The sequence below is a fragment of the Filicampus tigris genome, chromosome 22, assembly GCF_054856515.1.
Source record: "Filicampus tigris isolate MCC_2025a chromosome 22, RoL_Ftig_1.0, whole genome shotgun sequence".
Lineage (NCBI taxonomy): Eukaryota > Metazoa > Chordata > Actinopteri > Syngnathiformes > Syngnathidae > Filicampus > Filicampus tigris.
Window position 1 is genome coordinate 3,436,372 of NC_141238.1, and position 25,644 is coordinate 3,462,015.

At 43.7% G+C, this 25,644-nt stretch overlaps 1 protein-coding gene across 5 annotated transcripts; it reads right to left on the bottom strand.

The window, feature by feature from the left end:
* Positions 1-61: 61 nt before the first annotated feature.
* nap1l1 (nucleosome assembly protein 1-like 1) lies at positions 62-25,644 on the bottom strand. Of its 5 annotated transcripts, XM_086021920.1 has the most exons (16): positions 13,967-14,114; positions 10,293-10,333; positions 9,768-9,856; positions 8,767-8,869; positions 7,528-7,669; positions 7,084-7,176; positions 6,808-6,936; positions 6,635-6,706; positions 6,392-6,531; positions 6,165-6,310; positions 6,058-6,077; positions 5,754-5,876; positions 5,441-5,473; positions 5,304-5,354; positions 4,257-4,292; positions 62-1,112 (listed from the first exon to the last, which is right to left on the bottom strand). In XM_086021920.1, exons 2-15 carry the CDS (start codon positions 10,307-10,309, stop codon positions 4,287-4,289), a joined length of 1,164 nt encoding a protein of 387 aa, XP_085878046.1. In that variant the 5' UTR covers positions 10,310-10,333; positions 13,967-14,114; the 3' UTR covers positions 62-1,112; positions 4,257-4,286. The 5 variants fall into 5 exon arrangements, with proteins under 5 accessions (XP_085878046.1, XP_085878044.1, XP_085878045.1 ...); XM_086021918.1 differs by lacking the exons at positions 4,257-4,292; positions 13,967-14,114 and adding an exon at positions 25,624-25,644; XM_086021919.1 differs by lacking the exon at positions 4,257-4,292 and having other exon boundaries at positions 7,096-7,176.

A 25,644-nucleotide genomic window follows, 5' to 3' on the forward strand; every position in this document is an offset into this window, starting at 1 on the left:
CTGTTGACTACAGGGAGAAGTTCTACTCCAGCTTCTTGACAAATGCAATCATCCACAGGTGTCAACTTTGACATGTGTAACCGATTTATTCATGAACATACACATACAGAAATTGAGAACATCAGTATTTTTTGTAGCATATCGATTTGCCTAGACAACAGCTGCTGTCCAGGCAAAAAACAGCCATTTTGGCAACTTAAATAGTTGCCCTTCTGGTCTTCAATATTGCTCCTGTGGCCATTTAGGGGGTACACCAAAAAGGTGGGAATGATGTTGCAGGGTAGAGAGGAGGGCGGTGGGTCATTGGCCACATCGGTGGAGGGAGGGTCTTGTCACACGTTCCCTCATTTTCATTTACAGTGATAAACATGAGTTTCGTAGTCAGTAACTAGAGATAGAGGAGGCAAGTGAGACGTAGTGTGCTACCAAGTGTCAAACAAGATGACCACTACGTCTGGGGACGTCATAAAATGGAGGCTGGCGCATAAAATGGTGGACCCTTGCAGTAGTTAGGCTCATACCCTGGTTTTTGTTCAATTCCTTGAGTGCTTCACCAATGGACCCGGATCATGTTGTTTACTGGAATGTTTTGGTACAGGAGTAAGAAGAACTGTACAGTTGAAGCGCTATACAAAGGCCCACCGAGGAAAAATATAAGGGAGTGGGGTGGAATGAGTTTGATCTGGTCTCAATCACAGCTGTTGTCTAAGAGCAAATACCACAAAAAGACTTCACAAGAACTAGTTTAGCGGTGAAGATCATGCTTTTTTTTTTTTTTTGTCCTTTCTATAGTACAGAAGAAAACAGGTCTAGTAAAATACTATATAACGAGCCACAAGGCTCAAAGTATTATTACCGTGTTTTTATTAAGGTTCTTTTGTAACGAAAACCTTGAAACCTTCAAATTGTCTACCAAGAAAAATACAAAAACATTATAAGGCGGTAAGTTACTAGTTCTTTTTTGTAATATATATATATATGTACGTTTTCCCCTGTTGTGTTTTTTTTTTTTTTTTTTTTTTTTTTAAGTTGTTAACAGTGCAGTTGGATCCTGGAGGCAGCATGGCCACACGTCACTGAGGCTTGCACTCAGCTGGGGAGGCCGTGTCCTTCTGCAAGAGACCAATAGGAACACGACATTGAACAAGCTGAGCAAAAACCAAAGACAACACTTCAACTATTCCAAACAAAGCTAGAAAAAAACCCTAAAAGAAGCTGGATTATTCTCTTGACAAAAATATTGATCACTTTGGGTTTAATGGAGTCGTGAATTCTTTCATTTAGTTCACGTAACAAAGTATTCATTCTAGGGCTGTCCCGACTAGTCGACGTCACCAATGGCAAATACGTCGGCACGCACAACACCGTCGAATGTCGATGACATGATTACGTCGACACGTTCATACCGTCAATTGTAAAGGCAGAACAGAAAGACAATTTGGTCAGCAAGATCAAGAAGAGTGAGCTGGCCAGCAGTAAACTAAAGAGCAAACAAAAGGCCATGGGTGTTAATGCGAACAAACTAATTCAGGATGGATCCACCCGCTGGAACAGTACGTACGACACGGTGAGTCGCCTTCTGGAGCAGCGGTGGCCACTGACCGCAGTCCCGTCAGACCCACACATGACAAAAAGGGGAAAATCACTACCTGGACTTGAAGACTGGCCAATGGGCCCTACGAGAGGAACTTGAGGTAGCTCTTAAACCTTTTGAAGAAGCCACACCCTTCCTAAGTGCAGAGCACTATGTCTCCACATTAACCTCGCCTGGTAAAGAGTCGACAGAAATCAGCGCAGAATAGATAGTTTGGGTGTGCTCCCATCAACTCATTTCAGGCAGCCGCCGATAGCTTCAAAGTACACCAGAGAGCCCACATTCACTGAGGAGGATGATGATGATCCAAATGTGTGTATCCTTGCTACTGACCGTGACCCAGGCTTTGTGTATTTTGGCATTATTGTACTATTGCCTTGCATGTGTATAACCCAGTTTACTTATTACTGCCAGCTACTTATTTTACCGTCTCCTTTTTTACTTTGAGTATTTTGTCTCAGTTTATGGAAACTGGAAAGTGTTATAACATTTCTTAATGTGCGTTTTAAATTTATTTCGATTAAAGATACTACAAGCCTAGTTTCCTGTCACCCAGTGAGATCAAAAAAGTGGAAGATGAGCTTCTGGTTCTTGCACGTGAAGTAAGTAGAAGGAAGACGGAACGGCTTCAGACAGGTACGGAGCAGGGTGCCTCAGGCTCAGCCAGTGACCAACCGGGAGGAGAGAAGCCAATCAAGGCTAACAAGTCTCTGTTGGACACACTAATGGACAGACTCTGATGACAGCAGCAATGATGATGAAGATGGCCAAGACCATGAAGGTGAAATGTTGAGGAAGGAAGTACAAATGTACTTTGAACAACAGTCACTTAAAAAGAGCAAGAGCCTCAGCCCAGTGCAGTGCAGTGCAGTAGGTGGAGGGACAACGAAGAAAAGTTCCCCAACCTGGCTCTGCTGGCCAGATCATACCTGGCTGTCCCCACAACTTCCAACACCATCTAAGTGTCTCTCTTCTCAACTGCTGGGAACTTTGTTACAAAAAAAAAAAAAAAAAAAAAAAATTAAAAAAGAAAAAAAAAAAAAGAAAGAAAGAAAGCCTGACACCTGACCATGTAAACATGCTCACATTCCTTTACTTCGATGCCTAGAGAGAACAATATAGGGGATAAGTGAAATTGTGTTAAATTCTGCTGGACAAAAAGTTCTGTTTGGTACCACTTGCACTGGTCTTCAGCATTTAACGTCATGGGAGTTTGTGTTCATTTAAGAGTTATTTATTCTTGTACTTGGGCTGCTGAACACGCGCTCAAACATTGTTTCACTGTCGCGCATAAACGGAGAAATACCTCATTCATGTTCAAGTCATGATGCTTTTTTAACTAAGAAATAAAGAATTCAAGTGTTCAGAAGTGTTTTTGTTCATAATCAAACCAAAAATAAATTGCTTGATTAGTCAAAACATTTAATTGTTATACTAATCGTAAATATAGTTAATAGATTAATCGGCAGAAAAATAATCATTTGGGACAGCCCTAATCCATTCAGCTAAAAGCTGAATGAACTGTTGCTAATGACGCAAATATCAAACTTAACAGTAATAGCTTAATCATGCTTGGTCTCAACATTGTTGAGTTTTTGCTTTTTGTCAGGGACATGATTTGACCCCAGAGGCCCACCGAAAAAGTTTTTTAATTGTCAATAGATGCCACGAGATTGTGAGCACATTTATTCTATTAGACTAGGCCATGTCTTGACTAAAATATCTTCTCAAATCCACATACTTCCTTGGGCACAAAAACAGTGACTTTTTCCAGCAAATAATACTCTTCCAGGATTCCGAAAATTTAAACCCCCTGCAGGCAACACCAATTTCTTTTCTTGAGACATCATCTTGAGAATTTGCTCGTGTGATTTGTGATTAACAGTCTGTTTGAGTGGAGGCCACATTCGAAATATGTGAATCACATGGTTGCGCACACGCTTGTTGTTCAATTGGTAGCTATTGGCTTGAGTTTGCGGTGTAAATCTGACAGTCAATTTAATTTCAGGCTCCTGCACTTGGAGAAAGAGAGGAGTAGTTATGCAGCCGTGGCCAAATCCTCAAGTGAAAACGGGGGGTGTTGAAAAGCATGCGCCGACATTAATTAAAGTCTCATCATCGGGGGGTTGGGGCGTCCTTCCAGAGGTGATGGCAGCTGCTCAGTGAGTTGTCTGTGGCGGCGTGCCATCCACACTGGAGATACATTGGATGCTGCTCAACTCTTACAGGTTGGCAATTTAGTGCTCGACGACTGTAGTGTTTAATCTGGAGCAACCATATTTTGGTGAGGTTGTAATTCTCTGCATTTAAGTACTTTGCAGCAATCAGTGAGGAAGGAGGATTAAAACTCAAGGATGAAACGGATCAATGATGTTCCAAACACACGCAGCCATCGACAGAAAGCAAACAATTCTGGCAAAACAAAAATTAAAAAACGACTGGAACATAAACAAAAGACTAGTCTCAACATACAGACATGAAACGGGTACAAATGCAGCACGCACTATGGGTTAAGCTTCCCAAAAAAACCAAACCAATGAGTTAGTGAGGAGGTCATGGCAGCAAGACAGAAGTAAAAGACAGCCCAAAAAATGTATTAAAAAGAAGGTGAAAGGTTGGGGTGGTGATGGTAGTAAGCCGACAGTTGACAAGCTGTACCTACCGGGACAGGGTTATTTTCTACTGTCACCACTTAAACCTAGTGAGGAAAAATTTAAAGAGGAGCTGACAAAGTATGCCAAAAAACGTGACCGATCGTAGATGAAGACAACAATGAGTAAAGCAGAATTAAAAAAAAACAAACAAACAAACAAAAAAACTAGTACCATACAGGGTGTCAAGCGCAGCATGCTGGTTCATGTGGTGGTGGAAACACACAAGGCCTACAGTGGATGTGGCAGTTTTCCGCTTTTAGCAAAAGTGGTGATTAGGACAGTTGTGTTCAGAATAATAGAGTTGAGGGCAAAACCTCAAAGCACTTTTCTTGAACAACACTTAGAATCTCTTTTTTTTCTTTTTTCTTTTCCATGCACGGACGTATCTGCATACCAATTGACAGTGTAATCAGGCGGCTTGAGGATGACGTGCAAATACAACCGGGTCTGGCTGCGTGCTATATAGTCAAATTAGGTATTGGTGGTTTGCAAACGTACCATGCATTTGCAGTCCTGACAAAGCGAATCACCAATAACACCAAAAAGTGGCTAGAATTGTTGCTCGTCGCTTTTTGAAAAGTAGTCGCTCCTCCACCGTGGCCACAAAAGCTGTACTCTGTATTTACATGGGACAGATCCGCCCCCCCAAAATGGGCTGACTTTGACAAGCATATATTGAAATGTGCCAATTCTCTATCCATTGTGTATTTTGACAGAAGTGTGTAAGATGTGCTGCTTGGCGCCTGCTACTATTGTGAACACAACAAAAATGTGAAGTAGTTAAAGAGATGGCAGTGAAGAGTGGAGGGTCTTGTGAGTGTCGTTTTAGCTAAGGAGCCGAATTAAGGTGACAAGAAATCCAAGCTGAAGCAATGAGATGCATTAAACAGTATGCGTTCTGCATGTTGAAAAGACACCACAAGTTCTCAGTCGACTAGAGGCTTTATGGTACTTGTGATATGAAGGGACATTCAAACTCATGACCCGGGAAAGGTTTTAAGGGTGCGGAGATGTCACGAGCGAGAAGTCGAGAACTGCCGTGCGCGGGGCCTCACCTTGGGATCATAGTCAGGGTCGTTCTCCTCGTCGGCTTCCTCCTCGCCTTCCTAAATGATAGCAATATAACGGTTTGCCGGGCGATGCTGACTTAAACGGCGGCAGCCATTTTATTCCAAATCATGTGCAGCCTCACCTCGTCGTCAGCCTCCTCGCCCTCTTCATCATACTGCAAAATACACAAGCGCATTACAAACCTGTCATTTTGTCACTGTTTACTTCTTGCAAGTCATTGGAAGCACCTCAACACCTAGATGAACTAAAAATGTTATGGGATACAAGAATTAATACTCTGATGTCATGCCAGCATCGGAAAAAAGTTGTTGAATCGAGTTACTGGAATAATTAATACCAATTCTTACAAAAACAAATAAAAATCCAAATATATGGTCTTTTTAAAGGAAAGGACCTGCCCCATTTCATTGATAAACTCGACATCAAGCACTCACGTCGTCATCGTCGTCCTCTATGGCCTCTCCCGTGAAGTACAGCACAGCCCGGGGAACGATGCGTTCACGGATAAAGTGGCCGATCTCGAAGTCGGCACCCAGAACCGCCTCCGAGTCCTCATCCTAGAGAGAGAGAGGGCGCGAGAGAGAGAGAGAGAGAGAGAGAGAGAGAGAGAGAGAGAGAGAGAGAGAGAGAGAGAGAGAGTGTGTGTGTGTGTGTGAGAGAGTGGGACTCATTGGCTTGAGGAATATGGAGACAGATAATTGATGTTTTTTTGTTTTGGGAAAGCCACAAAGCACGTACCAACTCTCCGTTTTCAGGGACTGTGGGAGGAAACAAGAGTATATGAGATAATAATACACACACACAAAAATGGTAAAAAGTTAATAGGAAGTATTTCCTAAGCATACCCTCTGGTGGGGTGAAGAAATTGAAAAAGGAGTCGTTGGGGACAGTTTTGGTGACTGTCCTGACGGTGCCACGGCCCTTGTGCTTCTGCTTCTTCTTGATGGTTTTCAACGTGACGTTCTTGCCCTTTGTCCATTCGATCGTGGAACTGTGGTGCCAGAGCAACAGAACTTCAGGTTTAATGCAATAAACAAAATATATTCTGTCCTAGGTGTACTTATATACGCACCCCGTGCATGAAATGATCTCAGGTCCGTCAAAGGAGAAAGGGTCGTTCTCGTCGGGCTCTGACCTCATTTTGTATGTTTTCGTCAACACTGTGTTTGTGAAGAAGTCGTTAGGCTCAAAGTGGAACTCCAACCCGAAGCTCTGGGAGAGGAAGATAAAAAAAAAAAAAAAAAAAAAAAGAGTGTGGTTACTTGTCAATTTTTTATTATTTTTCTTAAACACTTTAAAATGTTGTATTACTCACCATGGGTTGCCCCGGGTCTGAAAATTTCACTTTGATATCTTGTAAATGTTTGAGGATGGGCTCATCATGTTCCTGAGGAGACAGCAAAGTGAGCGTGTCCTCATTCGAAAGGGGGTGGGTGGGGACGAGCAGATGTTGGCCAGCAGAGGGAGGCAAAACACAGCTATGCTCACCTGCAGCATGTCGCTGAGCAGGTCCACATTCTTGAACACCGTTAACCAGAACTCAGGGATGCCTTTGGGGTCCTCCTTCTCTTCGTCCTTCTTCTCCTCCTCTAGCTTAGCCTTCTCCTTCATCTCATCCTGCAGCAAGGGTGGACATTTCATTGGCAACACGGCTTTGCTTACATTGTTGCTCCCACCCGCCCCACAGGCAGACACAAGGGAGGAATATTAGCGGTGAATACGGAGGGGGGGGGGCAGACATGCGAGCATAGACGTCACCTGTACCTGCTTACTTACTGTCAGCTCTTCCTCCTCATCTGCTTTCCACTCGCATTCCTCGTCTGTGGGTTCATACGCTGCTTTGACAATGTCACTTCTCTGCAAGAAACAACATTATTTTCCATAATTGATTCTGCTGAGTCATGACTCATGACTTTTGGATGGATTTCGCATAACTGTAGAAAAAAAAATAAAAGAAATCCAACTGATCAGGTGGCTGATAGTAATACAATAAAACAAATTGTCCTAAATTTGAAATTAAATCAAGTTTACATGAGCTCTCTGTGGGCATACAAAAACATGTATATGTATGTATGTATGCATGTATGTATATATACACACATATATACGGATATATGTATATATACACATATATATAGATATACACATACATATAAATATATACACATACATATATACTAATGAGGAGGGGTGCTGATGGCGACGTACCTTGTCGAGGAGCGGCTGGTAAAGGGCAGCGTACTTTCTCTCCAGCTCGTGGACTTCCTCGTAGAACTTGGCCTCAATGTGGGCGCACTTCACCTGCAGGTTCTTGAGGGCGTTGATGCGTCGCTTCACAACCTTTGGTAAACTAAACACAAAATGGAGCAATACTGAGGAAATGCCACGAGGCCCCTGGATAGCTAAAGTGAATGGGTCAAGTTCACAAAGCATTATAGAATTAAGTCAAGTTTGTTGGGGCGACATTTTTCAACGGTTTCCATTGTTTATAAAGTGCATCCCCGCTGGTGTTCACCATTTCCACTACTTGTATAGCTGCTAGCAAAGTGGAGCTAGTTTACAAAAGCAAAGCCAGTGTTTGCTAAATTAGCGACTTTCTGACCCCTGTGGAGCTTACATTTCAAAACACGCAACCAGCGACTTAACTTACTGCTAAGAAGCAGACCTCGCGAGGAGAATAATTTTCATCCTTCCTTCCTGTTCCATATGACAAGAAAAGCCATGCGGAATTGAACATTGCCAAAGACTGTTTTTTCCCTTGCAAAAGCAATCATTTATCCACATGGTCCACTTTTATGGCAGAAGAACGATGAAATAAACTTGCCAAGGCAATAATTTAGCCAGGAGATCTCTTTCCATTTGTGCTACAAGTGTTCAATCAGAAAGGGTTTCATACATTGCAAGAACAGTGATTCTGCGGCATCTTGGAAACTTGTCCCCAAATGGTATGTGCCTTCAAGTTGCAAATATTTTGCAGAGAGGGGAGGGGCCTTGCCTCACCTGTACAACTCCACAGGAAAGCAAGTTTAAATTAACTATTTCTGTGGAAGTTGATGCAAGATGCAGGGGAAGTAAAGGCAATCCCAGACATGGAGGGGTGGTGATTGTCATTTGCTTTTCATATAAGCAATGGCATGGGGCCAGGGAACTGATTAAAATCAGAAATTGGATTTTTGCATGGTTTTATTTTACGGTCACATCGGCCAGGATATACGGTTGTTAAAAAACCCCGGCTACGTGTAGACAAGGCCCCAGACTCAAGTTTCTCGGTGGGGAGATAAATTAATATGCCTGCACGGTCCTGGCTCAAGGAATCCTTTTTAGGGCCAAAGCACTTTTGACGCTGCAAGTGGGGTCCGTCAAATATGCAGACAAATGTAATCTTTGCGACACGCATTTCATTTTCCAAACCGCTTATCTAACAGTACACACCAAAAAAATAACTACCTTTCGATGTACCCTGATGGTGAACCGTTGAGGCCGTCAAGCCCCTCCTGTAGCGCAGCCAGGATCTGTGGATTCTGCATAAGCTGCTCTGTCAGCTGACGAGCTGTGGACACACACGAACGCCATCAGTAAGCGAACAGCCAGACTAATTAGTTTCTATGGTCGTCTTTGGAAAGAAGTGAATGGAGCGCGAGCCCGGACTAGATTGACGCTCAGTTCAAAGGTCAATTAAAATGTTTGTTTCTATCCGTTTAAGTCTATTTAATAGTCTGAGCTACAATGCTTTCTGGAGTATATTTACAGCAAGCTGAGTAAACATAATCGGGTCCGCAGTTGTGTAACAGCCTTTAAAAGCAACAATATGGAGTCATTTCAACATCATGTTGCTTTGTAAGAGGGCACCAAGTGCCTCGGCCGGTGCCATGGTAACCCCGGATTGCCTTGGAAGTGGGCTAAAACAACCCAAACACCCCTTGTGCTGTTTTAGCGCCTGTGCTCATGTTACTTTCCAGAGTTTGTGTGTAGTGCTCCAACATGGCTAGATAGATCTAGATAGATCTGAAAACACGTTCTCATTCTTTTTGTGACGTCACCACCACAGAAGGGTAACAGCGGGTGAGCATACAATTACTTAAACTTACTTTTTCTTTCGGTATGTCATAATTAGTTAGCTGCCTGTTTCTGAAAATGTGTCATTTGGGAAATTTACGTCAGAGTAATATGGTTGAATAAGTCAGGAGCCCAGCAGTCAATTAACACTCCATGGATGAATATAAATATGAATTACACACACACGCGCACACACACACACACACAAAACAAAGCCTATCGACTGACTGAAATGAAACGAGTGTTTTTTATTGGGCTTTTTTAAGCCTTTGTAATTTGAAAATTGCATTATGCTACATTGCAATGTCGATTTGAATCCGATTAACAGTTTAAAATGGAAGAGACTTTGGCTGCAACATCGAAACAGAAGCAATGAAAGCTTTGTAGGTTACCTTTGCTTTTTGAATTTTCTACCGTCTCCTCCTCTTCCACTTCCTCCACATCTTCCATATCTGCCGGGTCCATCTCGGCTTGGTCTTTGCTATTCATGGGGGAGGTGAGAAGGGAAAAGTCAGCCAAATGGGCAAACGCGGAAGACTTATTACTCTTACCTATCTGGCAAACAAACACAATGGCCAATCAAAAGCGGTTGAGAAAATTATTTAAGAGCACCATTTCACAAATCAGACAAAAAAAGCCACATTGCTGCTGTTGTGAGGAATGAAACGTGAAACCCTGACAGGGGGACGGACGCGCTGGAGGACTATTATCTTATCCATTTGCCACTTTGTATCAAAGACTATATATATAGACTGTTGTCAAAATGGTAAACCAGACGACAGCACATGCACATGAGGTTTCAAACTGACATGACTTGGTATGGATATGGGCGCGGCTTCAAATTTAAACTTCCTCCCACAGCAGCAAGCAGACGTTCGCCCCAAAACCTTCAAAGTTTGACTGACACTCATACTTACTTGTCAAGGTCTGCCATCTCAGCTCTGAGTTTCAAGCGATGCTAAAAAAGACAGAAAGAGAAAACAATGAGTAAGACATACTTGAATGACAAACAGGCTGACGCCTTGCATTATTTATGACATCCCATCATTGTAGTCCCAAGTCCATTGTGACGGCACATGGCAGGCAAGCTTATTTAAATGTGTCACCTTTGTTAGCGTTTACAGTGTGCACAGAAGAACCATCACTATCATCAGTTGGATGGCTGAGCCGGAAGGAGGAGCAGAACTAGCTGTACAAGAATCGGGAGTTTAAAAACAAGAACATTAAATTGTTTTGAGGGGATATATTTGACGAGGCACTAAGAAACTTTTTTAATAAGAACTGCCAAAGAAGTAACTTCAACTATTACCTATGACAGTGAGCTCAAAATTGTGATAATTCATTGATGTATGGCTTCCATTTTGAGCCAGTCTTATAAAAAGCGTAGTGGAATAAAAGACAAATCATTTAACCGTGCATCTTTCCAATTACATTCTTTGCCTAAACACTACACGTTCAACTCAGGATGCAAGAGGAGGGAAGGAGAAAGCAGATTTCCCTGCTTTGTGGAACTCAAAACAGCAGGTTGGGTGGTTCAATTTGGGCAGCACTTATAAAAAGGTCAAAAAACTAAATGCGCCATTTACCCGTCCACAAGCTAAGAGCTCAAACTTCGACTAAGGATTAAAACGCCCTGTGAACTCAATTTCAAGTTGAAGAACACAGGTAAAGTAATCCACAGTTGTGCGGTTCAGTTGAGCAGCAATAGAAGCAGGCTAGAAATGATGCTCTGATAGTAGTGCAGGTGTGCGGAGTGAGAGGATGCAGACAGTTACTGAAATTTTCCTACACATACTAGTAGTACACGTGATACAGTCACAAATGTAGTTGTGATGCGGACTACGAGCGCGTTAAACTGACCGGTCAGCGAATATCGAACATCCTGTCAAGTTTAACATGCTCACATAAAGTAACGTTATGCTGATGGCGTCGTTAGTCATGTTTCGCCAACGTTTACTTGCTCTGACAATGGTACAGTGTATTTGTTTGCTCAAATCGGCGAGGGTTTTCTGAGTGTGTTTACTTAGCTTTTCTTTAGCATGCTTGCGGAGTCGCAGTTTTCCTCTTAATCCATACGGTGCGTGGTGGAACAGATTTGTAGGTGAACGGCTCTTCAGGGTGACCGTTTTGGCACATCTAACTATGCTATTCTGACCGACGTCAGTCTTGTCAACCCCGAATCATTTCCAGGCTAGGGATGTGGACTTGCCGTTATTAAATTACGTCGCCAAGACGGTCCTCCATATTTGAAACAATGTTGCGATCGCAGAGTCACGTGAATTCTGCCCGCTGATTCGCAGAATGAAGGTATATCACTCCCGCCCCCTTTGACGGCAATGCACGCTGATTCGCCGAATGAGGATTTCATCACTTTCTCCTTCATTGCAGCCATCAATGGACACGTTCGACTTTTCTTTTCAAGACAGTATAAATACTGTAATGTACTGTAATAATGTAAAAAGGCACATGCAATGTAATAATGTAAAAACGCACATCGTGTAAGCAATACTGACGATGATGATATATATCGCCCACCCCTACACAAAAGGTCAATAAAAATTGCACTTAAATACATGGTCACAACCAAGATTTGTGCCAAATGTATTGAATTGAAACAAATACAGCTGAACTGTACAAAGTTGTCTTTCTCAAGTACAGTGGATTTGTAAAGGAAGGATGGCAAAAGAGTGGCTGCTCGACAATACTTCCCAAACGATATCACTTTCATGACATCATCTCCTTATTTTGTGTGAACATTTATGAATGTATGCCTGATAAATCTGACAAACACCCAATCATTCTTTGACAAATTCAAGAAGTTAAATTACTGTTTTGAAATTAACACTTGCAACCAGCTATGAGAGTTGGCGGGTCCACAATTGGTTAAATAAACACTATAGAGACAGAAAACAAGCTAATTAGCATAGCCAACACGAGTTTGTTTCCATCCTGATATTACTTCACAAAGCAGACTGTAGCAGAAAAGTAGCTACAGCGGAACCCCTGCACATTTGCAGTTCAGACACTGTGGATTTTGGGGGGAATCTATCCCATTATTCACGGCAACCCCCATTTTCACATTTTTTGTGGGGGGAAAAAAGTTTACATTTTTTTCCCCCCATGGAAATTATTCACTGATTCTAGCTATTTACGGGGTCTGGTCCCAGTCCCCCCGAGAAGTAAGTGTTTCTGCATTTTGATTTTAATTTGAAAAATTCCAATCGTTATTTTTCTATGTTTACTACTGTACCAACAGAGTATGTGAAATGTTTGTTGTTTATCCCAAATAACACATTTCACAGCTGTAATTTTTGCTTAGGGTTATCATTCCATCACAAACTGATCCTGGCCCGTACATCAGGACAATTTGAATGGAAAAAATCTCATGGCACACCAGCAAACAAAAATCCATTGGTCAATTATAGACCGCCTGCCACCTAATGGAAACGCATTTCAATTGTTCTGTTTGTTACTGTATGCTGCTGTCAAAGCTACATGAGCAAAGATTTTTGGGGGGGCTAAATAATGTCTTTCAGAAGGCTTAAGTGAAACTGGATTGGGAATCACTGCACAAACGCAAGTCTTTCAATGTGCTTAATAAAAACTGTTTTTGCTTTTTCTGTTGATTCTTAATCACCTAGTTGATGTAATCCGCAACGGTTGGACAGAGGTAACAGGACACTTCTTGTTCGTTGCATTTTTTTCTAGTTTTCCCGAAAATATTAATATAAAAGACTCCAGTAATCCTTCTATTAGGATGTTACTGCAGGACTGCCCCAAGTCGGCAGGTCCCAAAAGCCCTTTCCACTGATCCTGCCAGCGACCACGTGTTGCTCGCTCAAGAGGAGCAAACCTTGGCTGACTTATTGGGGGGGACAAACCTATCGCGTTAAAGTGCACATCGAAACCACCAGTCATCGTTTGGGAGCACACCCGTAAGCCTATTTTGGCAAACGACAACCGGGCGGTGTCAACGTAGCTAAACCGTGTTCATCCCACCGACTAAATGCTACTAGGTGCTAACTTTAGCCACCGGCCTTGCCTTTTGCTCATTGTCGGGTGCACTTAGCCTGTTAGCTTCGTAGTACTATGGTAGGCACCACTACCAAAGCATCATGTCGACAAGTTGTTTTTTTTTTTGTTTGTTTTTTCGGGGGGGGGGGGGGTTCCAACGTGACACACTTTCAACCATCTTCCGCCATTATCGACATCATTTTACATCGTATGTCTTCCCGTCGTGTTATCGCGTTAGTTGACTACATGATTTCCCCCATCCCCTATAAATAAGGTCAACTCCAAAATCTTGCAAAGCCTCAACACGGTGACATTTCGCTATTTGGTTTTTGTTTGAATCGGTCTAATGTTGGTCGTCGTTATGGACTAAGGCAGCGTGACAGTTAATCGAATGAACATATCATGGAGGAGACGGTCGAGCTCAATGGCTGCTGCTGCCTCACTTCACTAGCATTAGCCGCCTACCCGCCACTGACGCTGCTTTAAATGTCTATTTTAGTGGTTAAATACAGTTTCACGAACGGTAACTCGACAGTAGGGTGGCGTTGGTAGAACCACCGGGCAAACCGTGTCTTACCGTAGCTCTGTGGCCGGCGGCGAATGCTGGTGAGGCGGGCGCTGCGCAGTGAGTCTGTCCGTGAGAGGGAGGAGGGAATTAGACTCCGCTCGGTTGGCGGTAAAAGAAGAACAAGAGCCCGCCGCCTTCGCTCATATACATCTGACGTCATCACGTAAACCGGCAGTCGCCACGGTAACGCTGCAGGTGGGCGGGGCGACGGTCAACCAAGCTCACCCAAAATGTGGGCTTTGATTTCTTTTCGGCAGTTTCAACAAGTACTTTAGTTTAAAAAAAACACAAATTTTTTCTCTCTTTCTCTCTCTCTCTCACACACACGCACGCACGCACGCACGCCCCCCCCCCCACACACACACACGGCTTAAGGTTTTGGGTACATTGGATTCTTTTTTTTTTTTATACTTATTTGGGCTAATTTGAGGTGGCTCGGGCATCTGGGTAGGATGCCTCCTGGATGACGCCCTGGTGAGGTGTTCTGGGCACATCCCAATGAGAGGAGGCCCCAGGGACGACCCAGGACATGCTGGAGAGACTGACCCCCCCCCGGCTGGTCTGGAAACACCTTAGGGTTCCCGGAAGAGCTGGATGAAGTGGTTGGGGAGAGGGAAGTCTGGGCTTCCCTGCTAAAGCTGGCTGCATGGACGTTTGGACACTTATTTGGTATTATTGAATTGTTATCGTATTTTCCTATGCATGTAAATATTGTAGGTAGTTGAAGGGCTATTGTATCAGTATCATGAGCTATCCTGTAAGGAAAATCACCTTAAAATTGAATGGGTTATCCCCTGATATTGAGTATGTCTCATAATGTTGACTCATAGAAGCCTGCCCACTTGTGACAACCATTAGAGATACCTGCAAATAAATATTTTGCTGAGTCATGGAGGCCTTTGGCAAGGACAACGGGTCGGCATTGAGTTTGCTCAGGGCATCGTGTGTAGATAAGACAAGATAGAAAGATAGCAAGACAGGTCTGCTGTTGTGCCACAACTGTGCCAGTATTCATCACAGCTTCCATTACAAAGAGGAAGCGTCAGTCTGAGGAGGGACAGCTGGCACAGTGACAGAGGCGCACATCCTGTGGCAATCAACCTGAAAATTGCACGACAGTGCCTGCGGTCCACACTGCCGAGCCTCCCTAATGGATTGTTTAATTTGGCCATCAATTGCAAATGGGTCCTTCGTTAGCCAAAGTTAAGCAGCGGCGAGCGAACGCGAATATTATATCCCGCTTCGGAAATGTTCTATTTTATGACAAAACACTTGGCCTCAGTGTTGTTATCGTGCTGAAAATATCTCCTGACACTCTTGTCATAACCAAGGATTCACAGCCAGCGAATAAATGGCTTATGTGCCAAAATACGAAATAAGCTGTTTATTTAGGGTGCTTCAATCATTTATTTAATGTAGGAGTGCTTAGTGCTGAAAATAAAATCAATCACCTGCTTCGATACTTAGCCATGTAACCTCTTAATAACCTTGAAGAGTTGGAAGTCCAAATAAGCACCCTTGGGTCCCTTGAAAGGCACTGCTCTATACATACATGAGAGAAAAGCCCCTGGGCATTCGCAAATTCACCATTTTTTTCCCGTCTTTGCGCTGAGGCCAAAATCCCGTCTAACATAAAAATATTGCTTTGGCCCAGCAGTTAAGAGAGGAGGGTTGAGCCCTGGCTCGTTTGATTGAGCAAACCACCCCCTCAAAAGAGGCTGGAATGGCAAGGATCAGCAAGCAATTTGTGATTTTGGCAACATTGTGCTTGTTTTGGATGTGTCTGCCGCATGTGTCACATACACTGATCTGCACACCGATTGTCAAGTGGCATTGGTGATGAAGTGCTGCCTCCACAAGCGAAAACCCAACCCATGTTGTCCTGGCGGGTGCACCGTGTGCCTTGCGGTGGTTGCACCGTGTGCCTTGCGGTGGTTGCACCGTGTGCCTTGCGGTGGTTGCACCGTGTGCCTTGCGGTGGTTGCACCGTGTGCCTTTGCACCGTGTGCCTTGCGGTGGTTGCACCGTGTGCCTTTGCACCGTGTGCCTTGCGGTGGTTGCACCGTGTGCCTTGCGGTGGTTGCACCGTGTGCCTTGCGGTGGTTGCACCGTGTGCCTTGCGGTGGTTGCACCGTGTGCCTTGCGGTTAGCAATCGCTTTTTCAGATTCCTAGCTGTAGGAGTAAGATGCTTTTGTTTTTAAGAGGACATAATGCCAAAGCTGTTTGGCAAGATCTGTGTAGAGCTGTCATCTTATTCAGCCTCAAAGATGAAAATCTGAGGTCATTTTTTTCCATCTCAGTGGTCTGCTCGATTGCCCGCCGATGCCCTCGTCATCAACACCTTCTGTAAGGGGAGCTGGCCTGCAGCGCTGCCAAATTTAAATATTCATGCTTGGCCCTTCCCCGGAATGATGATGGATGTGTCTTCTTTCTACATTTCCCCCGCTCGCCCTACTGGCTCGCGTCAGAGAAAATGGATTATGAGGAGCGCGGGTGTTGACGGTCCAAACCTCATCTGACTGACTAAATGCAGCGGGAGGCAACTGGGAAGGAGAGTAAAGCTAATACGGACCACGTGGTCAGCAGCAGCCTGACGACTGTTTCTAAAATGGAGCCATAAAGTGATTACATCAAATATAGAACTCTAATGTATATAAAAACGTAGTAAAGCAAAAATGTCAAGTGAAAAAGTGGTTTAAAGTGTAATTACTGAATGTAGCTACTCTCGTGTTCATGTGTTGGATGTGTACCTACAAGGGACATGGCCTAGCGAACGACGTCGGCAGCTGGAGTTGGTTACTCTGCGTGGGAACGTCTGGGCGTGAGCAGTGGCCTACAGCAGCGCCTTTCGAGCGATGTCTTCTTGCACTTGTGTGTTTCATTGGACTGTTTGTCCCATGAAATAAACACTGAAGGTGTATCAGCAACTGTGGCTCTCCTTGCCTACATGTGAGGGAGTTACAGTTTGATCACTCCATTTTTGTTTCACTTCACTCAAGTGGTGGGGTATTGGGATCTCATTCTCGTAACTCGACGTGCTTGTTTTTGGTGACAAACAGTGTTGTCTATACGCCCAACATACCTTTTGGAATTCCAACCCCCAAATTGCTTTTACTGGACTATAACAGATTCCCCTCAGATGTGCATGGGAGATTTTGTGATTTAACTTGGCCTCATTTTTTTTAGGGCAGAAAAACCTGGCATTTGTGGGCATGTGTAGACTTTTTATATCCACTGTGACTGTATTGGCTACAGGAATGTTTGTATCTCCTTGAAAATCAACAGACTTCTTACTCTGACATGAGCCGTTATCTTTAAAGCAACTCTTTTCATCGTTTTCTTGAGAGCTAGGATAAAGCTACGTGTTATCCAGGGGCTGACTGACGAGCTGTTCCTTGTCACTCTCCTGCATAAAGGAGGAGTGTGACGCTTCTCTTAGGAGGAGTTGCGATGCCGCATCGGATGGGAGTATTACAGGGAAAATACGGGAGCCCGAGCTCCACTCACGCTGGGCACGCACACGAAGGCACGATTGCAAAATTGAAGGCATGAGTCGGGAGCGTCCCGGGGGGAAAACACGCAAGCACTTAAGAGTAAATGTCAGGAAAACGGATCAAGCGTTGAGGAGAGACGGCGTTGGGTCAACTGGCAGCCGCCGCCTGTCCACCGCTTACACAAGAGGCTTGATAAATACTTAACTAGCCCGTAGCGCATGGCGTAAACCCCTGTTGCATAACAAGCAGGGAATAAGATTTGGGAGGCCGACGGGGTAGTGGGAGGGGAGGGCTGCTGGTATCCAAGGGTTACAAGCCCAGCCGCCAGCTGTGATCCTCTCGCCATTGTCGGGATGTTGCATCTCAAGGCGACGGGCCCTCTCCTTCTTATTCGCCTTCCGAGCGGTATCGAACCTATTCGGGAGGGGGAAGCTTGAAGGTCGACGCTAAAGTCGTGCTAATCGATAGCGTTAATCGCATGAAACTGAATTAACTGGGAGATGTCAAGTGGTATGGCAAGTCATTTCCCATAAGAATGAATTAATAATCACGAATCAGGCCTACGTTTTAGGTAGCGCTTAAAAAATTGCATTCAAGACAATGTGATGATAAATACTAACAGAGACAATTTGGGAAATAACTGGGAATTGAGGCTAACTTGATGGAAAAGTTTCACATTCAATCATAAATATACTGTATATATTTTTTTGTCCAAAGCAGACTAGTGGTTGAGCGACATTTTTTTTTTGCAGTTGACGATAATGTGACGAAAGTTGAGTCAAGGTCAATTAACGGATGACATTGTCGATATTTGCCATATTGCCATATTTTGTTGAATAGAAAGAAATAGAAATTGACTGTAGCCGTTGGAATGAGTAGGAGCCCGAAAGTCCTCTGGCTGACCGGGAGACTGCCGAGACACGCGATTAGCGATTAGTCGACTTCAAGACGTAATTAATTTGCCAAAATGTATTCAAATACATATATTTAAATGTTTTGATCATTTACAAGCCACCATTATTTAGTCAGCTATGTGAATGAAAAATATTTAATGCACAAATGCATTTAAATGAACCGTTATTTAGAAAAAGACAACTAAACTAATACAACAAATACTACAGGAATATACATGTATGTAAATGCTCAGTCAGCCTGATTACAGAGCCGAGCGGGCCGCTTTTGGCCCCCAGGCTATGTTATGCCCACCCCTGGTTTAGATGCTCACTGAGCTGAAATCACAAAACTGATAGTTTCAGATGGTTTCTCACAATAAAATTTGGTTCAGATCTAAATTGTGAACATCGCATGTATGATGAATTCATGATCTTCCCCAGGATGAAATGGGATTACTGGTACATAACAGGCATTGGCCGCTCAAAATAAAATGGATGGGGATGAAAGAAATCCAAATGAGCGACGGGGGGAGGGGAGATGTTTTTTTTTCATGCGAGGTTAATCGTCCGCTGTCATTGCTGCAAAAATCCCGCCGCCTCCATTTTCGTTAATCAAGGAAAATAAATCAATAAACATCCCCCCGCCTCTCCGGATTGATTTGACAGTGCTTAAAATAGCCCCACAGTGAAATGAAAAAGCCTCATCTTTGTGCTGTCAAGCTGCTCTGTAATCCTGTTCACTGGTGTCACTGTACGCTGCGTCGCCAAACAGGCCAGGCCAGTCGTTCAAAACCAATGACATTAATCGTTGCCGGCAGGGATTTAGAATATATTTTTACCACCCCAAAAAGCTGTTTAAAAAGTTGCTATTGTAAACGAATGAGAGTTTTGAACTTGATGGCGCCTGCCTCAAAGACTCTCCCAGAGCAGCATTTCAGCGACGGTGTGCTTTAAAGTCATTTTTGCATTCACCACCATGTCTTATTCATCGCCTCTGTGTAGCCATTGGCGTGTGGCCTATTTACTGAGCCAACTGAGATAACTTGAGCGAAAGACGGTAAGAAAAGTCTCACTGGACTATTACAACCAACGTACGGGTGCAAGAAAAACAATGTGAACCTTTTGGAAATGCGCACAGACAGGAAAACATTGAGGCCGGACATAACAACGATGTACCTGTGTCGGACTTTTCCATTGGTGTGCGCGTGAATGTATGAGCGGCAACCTATGTACGGTATGTGCGGGGCCTCTAAAGAGACAGGCTGACAAGTGGTTTCTAATCCTCAGGTTCAATAGAAAGTGCCTGGGTCGGCTCATTGGGCCGCGGCATTGTCAGCGGCAAAGGCAGGAATGCCGGGGCGGGGCCGGGGGCGTTGGGGAGGGGGGCTCGGGGCGGGCCTTCAGTGAACGTTCATGCTACATGCAACCTATGTGCTGAATAGCTGAATGCCCTCCGGCGGGGGCTGGACATTGATGGGCCTGTGACAAAAACAAGGGGATACCACTTACTTTTAGAGTAATTATCAAGGTACAGGCTGATGTTCGAATTTCCTTCCGATAGGAACGAGCAAGTCGAGAGTCAAACAGTGGCTACTGTAAAAGCTGTGCGGGCAGTGGTTTAAGAAACAGAAGGACATTGTCAGAAGTGTTTGGAGTCTATGATAAGTGTATTTATTAGCATCTGCTTGGTGAAATGACTGCATGAAACTGATAATTATTCACTGCCGTAAAAAGTGCTGTGTAAAAAGTTTGATCTGCGGTATACAGTGCTCAGCATATACGAGTTCTGTACAACCCCCTTGAGAAATGTAAAGATTTGATTCGATATATCTCAGTGAAAATAAGGCAATTTCCAAACTTGGACAAAATGTTTTTCGTACAGTATGTGTTCTACTCCTAACACGATTATATAATGTATAAATAAATAAAAAAGATGTTTAATTAATTTAATGAATGCAAAAAATGAATACAGCCCACAACAAAAACGATTTATTTGAGTATTTTGTGTGACCTCCATGACTTTTATGGACAGCAACATGCCTGCTAGGCCTGGAATGAACAAGTTGTCAGTCTTTCTCTCAGGGCTCTACAACACGGTCTTTAATAATTTTGTGAAGAAAATGACTTTTTTGTGTGTACGAATGAACAAATCTTGTTTGCATGCATTGAATGGCCCACATTTGTGGGAGTATTTTGTAGTATAGTATCTCATAGAAAATCTTGATTCTGAAGGGAAACGAAAGGTGTTCTTTCAGACCTGTTGGGGTGCACTCATTTATGCTGGGCACCGTATGCCATGATGGTTTGTTTGACTTTTGACTCAACAGTGGAGCTTCCACTGTAGTATACCTCAACACAGCAGCAGTACAAACAGTAGGATGCATTCAAGCTGGCCTTTGCATTCATCAGGTCTTTCCTGGAGTGCCAATCTTCCGCAATGTATGTCCCGATATTGGGAAAATCTGTAATGAAAAGTACGCCCCCCAAACCCCTGGGGTCCTCCTTCCCTCCGACTTCATCCGCGCTCACTGAGTCATCCCTACCATTGCGCAGTTTGTGCGGCTTTCAATATGCAGACGGCAGACACCTTCTCCATACTTTTTGCTTCACAGACAAGAGTGCGGGTGATTATCTGTACAAGCGCGCGCACACACACACACACACACACACTCAAGTCTATTTTATCATGCTTATCTACTCCGGAGTGTGACAGTGCTAATCATAACCCCGCTGTGTGACATTATTCAATTCGTAATTCAATTATTCGTAATTCAGTCCACTTGAAGCAGAACTGCTGTTTCCTACCGCTATTAATAGCTCCGTCTGCATAATGTTGAGTACTTTCAGAAGCACAGTTTTCCCACCTGCACAGCATTCATCTTGCCCCCGTCCCCTTTTTCAAGTCTATATCTTTGTGCCAAGGAAAAAGTTGGGAGGCAGAGTAGAAGAGAACTGGTTCTTTCAAGTGGCATCAAACAGCACAGCAAAACATTTACACTCAAAGGAAGCTGAGCACTTGAGCAGCATCCTGCCTAAGCAGACAGTGAGCGTTGTTGCTTTTAGACATCCATTAGCACAATGGAAGACATGTTCAACAGTCCTTTCTATGACAGTCCAGCTAATATGTATTGCACAAACTGGGCCGAAATATACAGTATCTTTGAAAACAAACAGCTCTGAAAGATCAAATGCAACTGTAATGTACTTCAAGAGGAGGTCAACCCAAAAATGTCTTGACAATAATATGTTGTATGCGCCCCCACTAGTCTGAACACGGCATTCTGCTTACAATGGTGTTCGTGGAATATGAGTTAGGAAGCGACAACCGCCCATTTTTATCCTTCCGAGGGGGCGGCCATTTTGTCACTTGCTGTCGACTGAAAATGACATGACAGTTGCGCAGGGCTCAGGTCACAACCAATCAAGGATGACCTGTTTTCTGAAGCCGAGCCGTGACTGGTTGGGACCAGAGCCCTGAGCGACTGCGATGTCATTTTCAGTCGACAGTAAGTGACAAAATGGCCGCTAAAAACAGGTGGATTTTGCTGCTTAATTCGTATTCCACAAACACAATATGAATCCGAATATCAAGCTTAGACTAGTGGGGATGCCTAGAACATATTATTGTAAAGAACATTTTGGAGTTGACTCCATCTTTCAATACATTGGAACTGTATTTAATGAATGTTTTGTACGGGACTAGAAAAACAATTAATCCATTGTAACATTATCCACACGCATTCTTTTTTCCAAACAGAATGGCTAGCTACTTCATATCAGTCGAGCATTATGCCGGTCCTAAGTCTGCAAGCGTAACCAAAGCGATGGCAAACATCCGATAAGTCGGCAAGGAGTCAGCAGATTGTCTGCCACACTAGAGGGGCCGGCTGGCAACCGGAGGAGACAGCGCCTCAGAAATGTCTGAGTCATCGCCTGGCGTCCTTTGATTGCTTAGCAGCCGCCCACCCGACCCGCCTCCTCCTCCCCCTGTTGTTTCAGCCATCAATCGCCGGTGAAAGGGGTCGGACTCGGGACGATTGCGCCCATTGATTAAAAGCTAGGAGATACAAAAGTTGGGAGGCCGGCCGAAGAGAGACGCCCTGACACGCAGACGTCAATACATCAATGCGCTCGGGTTATTTATATCAGCATCGAGCGCTAATGCGACTTGAGCGTGAAGAGACAAAAGAAAGTGTGCGGCTGCAGTGGGATTCCCTCTTGTAACAAACAAACTGAGAGCAACTTCAAGGGTAAACGTACTTCATTTGAGTACTCGCGGAAACCGAGAACCATTCTGGTCCAGCAATTGTGGATAAAATGATTTATCTGAACCAAATGTTTAAAAACACAAACATTTCTTGAGCATGACATAAGACTTGCTCAAATAGAACAGCTTAACAGCTTGTCCTTTCTGACATTTTAACATCCAACTACATATTTCATGCAAATGTAGCCTGTAAGACAAGGCACTTTGGTTATGTGGCACCTCGAGTCTCTACAATAGGGGGCACTATGCATGAAGGAGGAGAAATATGAGACGTAGAAGCATGTCCAGTCTGGTGGATAATATGCACATAGGAGGCCATGTTACTTCTGTGTGTTTAACTACAAAATAGTGAGTAAAAACAGCGTAGCGGGCGAAACTTGGTGTCCACCCGAGCGGAGCATAATGTCCGGTCGGCTGAAAGGTGCTGTCACCCGTTTTTGTTTTTTTTTTTTTACATCATTTCCACAAGGCTGACGTGGCTCCTTCCAGGAAGGTGTTTAGTATGTCAGGCCGTTGATGCGGTATTGTGTGCAGTATCGGTGCATTCTTCATTATGAGGATGGTGCAGATACCCATACTGGTATTGGTATTTCCGTCGGGCTCCGTAACAAATGTCCGCAACTCTTAATTCTGAGAGCCCTGAGAAAGCAAACAATTTCACACAATGACTGTCAACATCAGTCAACGATTGTTTGTCTCGGATTTGATTCAGGCCGCTTCACGAAAAGGTGACCCCCCCGCCCCCCCCCAGTCATTCCTCCCTCGACAAATAGCAGTGCCTCCTCCCAAAGACAAGACCGGCGGAGGACAGAGCATTGCCACGCTGCACAACAGACAGACGAGAGACCCTCTGCTCTCTGTGTCATTTAGGCTAGAACAGAAGAATAACGCCTGCAAAATAGACAACTGGACATCCTGCTAATCCAGCTGTGAATGAGAGCGGCTCACTGCAGCAGTTCTTTTCATGCTCTGTTGATCGCACAGAGGTGGGGTGGCTTGGGGATAAACATGATGCTGAGCCAGCGCAACTTCACTCGCCATGCTGCACTGCACATTACCTCATTTATTATCAATTAACCCATTCCATGCCCAGCAGCATCCATTTAGCCACCGACTAGTCACTGCGATTATTAATAACCCCCTCTAATGAATAAATAACACCCATCCCCTGGGTGAGGAATAGCCTCATGAAGCAAAGTCATGTACGGCTGAGACACAAGAAGTGTCTGTTTCGCGGCCACCATTTTGTCCATATGTCAGGGCAATATGAGAATCAGTGAGACCACTTTGTTGCCACAACATTGCCAAAGGGGGTTGGGCTAATAACATACATGAGGTGTTTCCCAAAATCACTCTTCAGTCTCCATGGCGACGTACCCTAAATCTTACATTTCCCCTTCCTCCCCGACATTGTCTGCCCTCTCCTTCTCCCAATATCACGAAACGCCAGCCAGCCATATGTTTGCATGTCTCCTGGCAACGGGGACATACGGGAGCCACCCATTTATTGGCAAATGGGCCCACTCACCCAACTCGCATTCCGTATTTTGAATGAAGTAAATAGCACTGCGTTGGATAAACACGTACCCAATAAAAGAGATTGGAACGATTTTAAAACATTGTAGATTTCATGCATTGGATGTGTGACTGGGGGGGGCGTGGCATAGTTAGGGAGGTCAGGAGCTCCTTGCAAGTGTGGTCATTTTGTATTTGAGCCAGTGGAGCAAGAGAGCTGACTGGCTGACACTGGAGGTGACCAAGTAACTCGGGCACCAGGTGACAGCAATAATAAACTAACAAGGAGCACAGTACATCATCGACACATAAGCATATAAAGTAGTTTCAGCAACATATTAAATACACTTTTCAGATATTTCTGCTTTGTTTTACTTGTTTGATCAGTGCTCCAATTATACTGCTTTATGCATGATGAAACCGTGTTTTTGACATATCTGATTGGGGCAGTAGGACACTTGCCCTTGACTCATACTGTGACACCAAGGGAAACACCCACATTTCTCACCCTCTTAAAATAATGGCCATTAAGTCCTATTTCAACCCCAACTTCCTTATAAACCTCAGGATGCCAGCCACCATCTCATACATCGGCAACAACCTTACTTAAACAAATTATTCAGTTCTACACCTGTGATGAAATAATGATAATCAGTATTTGGTTCAGTTTTGTGTGTTTTCTGAAAGAAAAAAAAGGGGGGGAGGTACTATTCAAGCCATTATTTTAGGAGGGTGACGGTTCATCAGTATTAAGTGTACAGAATTGACATGACTTACCTGCCTTGACCAGCCGGCTCTCATTTAATCACTTGGATTTGTATCTGCCGACATCTAGTGGTCCAACGTGTAAAGCAACAAGCCATCGAGACGAGTTATGGCAGATTTAAATAAATCAACTCGAAATGACAAATTACTAATCGTACCAATGTTCTTGCTTTCTTTTTTGCTCTCGTAGTAATACGTAATCGAACTTTTTCCCCTTTTGATAGCAACCACGACACAATTATGTCCATTAATATTGTTCTCAAAATTATGTAGTTGAAAATATTTTGTCCCGAGTAAAATTTACCATGAAAATAGCAATCACATAACTGACATTTGCAACGGTCCGCACCATAGGATGGCTTTCAACAACTTTTAAATAATTTATCTTTTCTTTTGATTGAAGATAATTCTATGTTTTGCTTTGAATGTTTTAAAGCACTTTGAGTTGCATTTTTATGTATGAAAAGTGCTATATAAATAAAATGTGATTGATTGATTGATTGATAAAAAAACGTATACACTACGAGTGTAATGGTCATTCCAGAAAAAAATACATATTCTTGCTGAGTAAATTATTTACAATTAAATAAAGACAGTTACATTTGTTTTGAATACATTTTGGATTAATGCTTTCTCCTAATCACGCTATCTGAATAATAGTAATATTGCTTTGGTTTGAGTGATGGCTAGAAACCATTTTGAAAATGTGCAAAATAGAACAAAGGACTTACCTTAGGTTTACCCGTGGTTGT

Bases quoted from the DNA above. Each gene is read 5' to 3' on its own strand.
- nap1l1 (XM_086021918.1), bottom strand. The intron at 6,078-6,164 runs GTATGCTTAGGA...TTCCTCCCACAG, and splicing joins TTTCTTCACCCCACCAGAGG to TCCCTGAAAACGGAGAGTTG. The intron at 5,474-5,753 runs GTGAGTGCTTGA...TGTATTTTGCAG, and splicing joins TAGAGGACGACGATGACGAC to TATGATGAAGAGGGCGAGGA.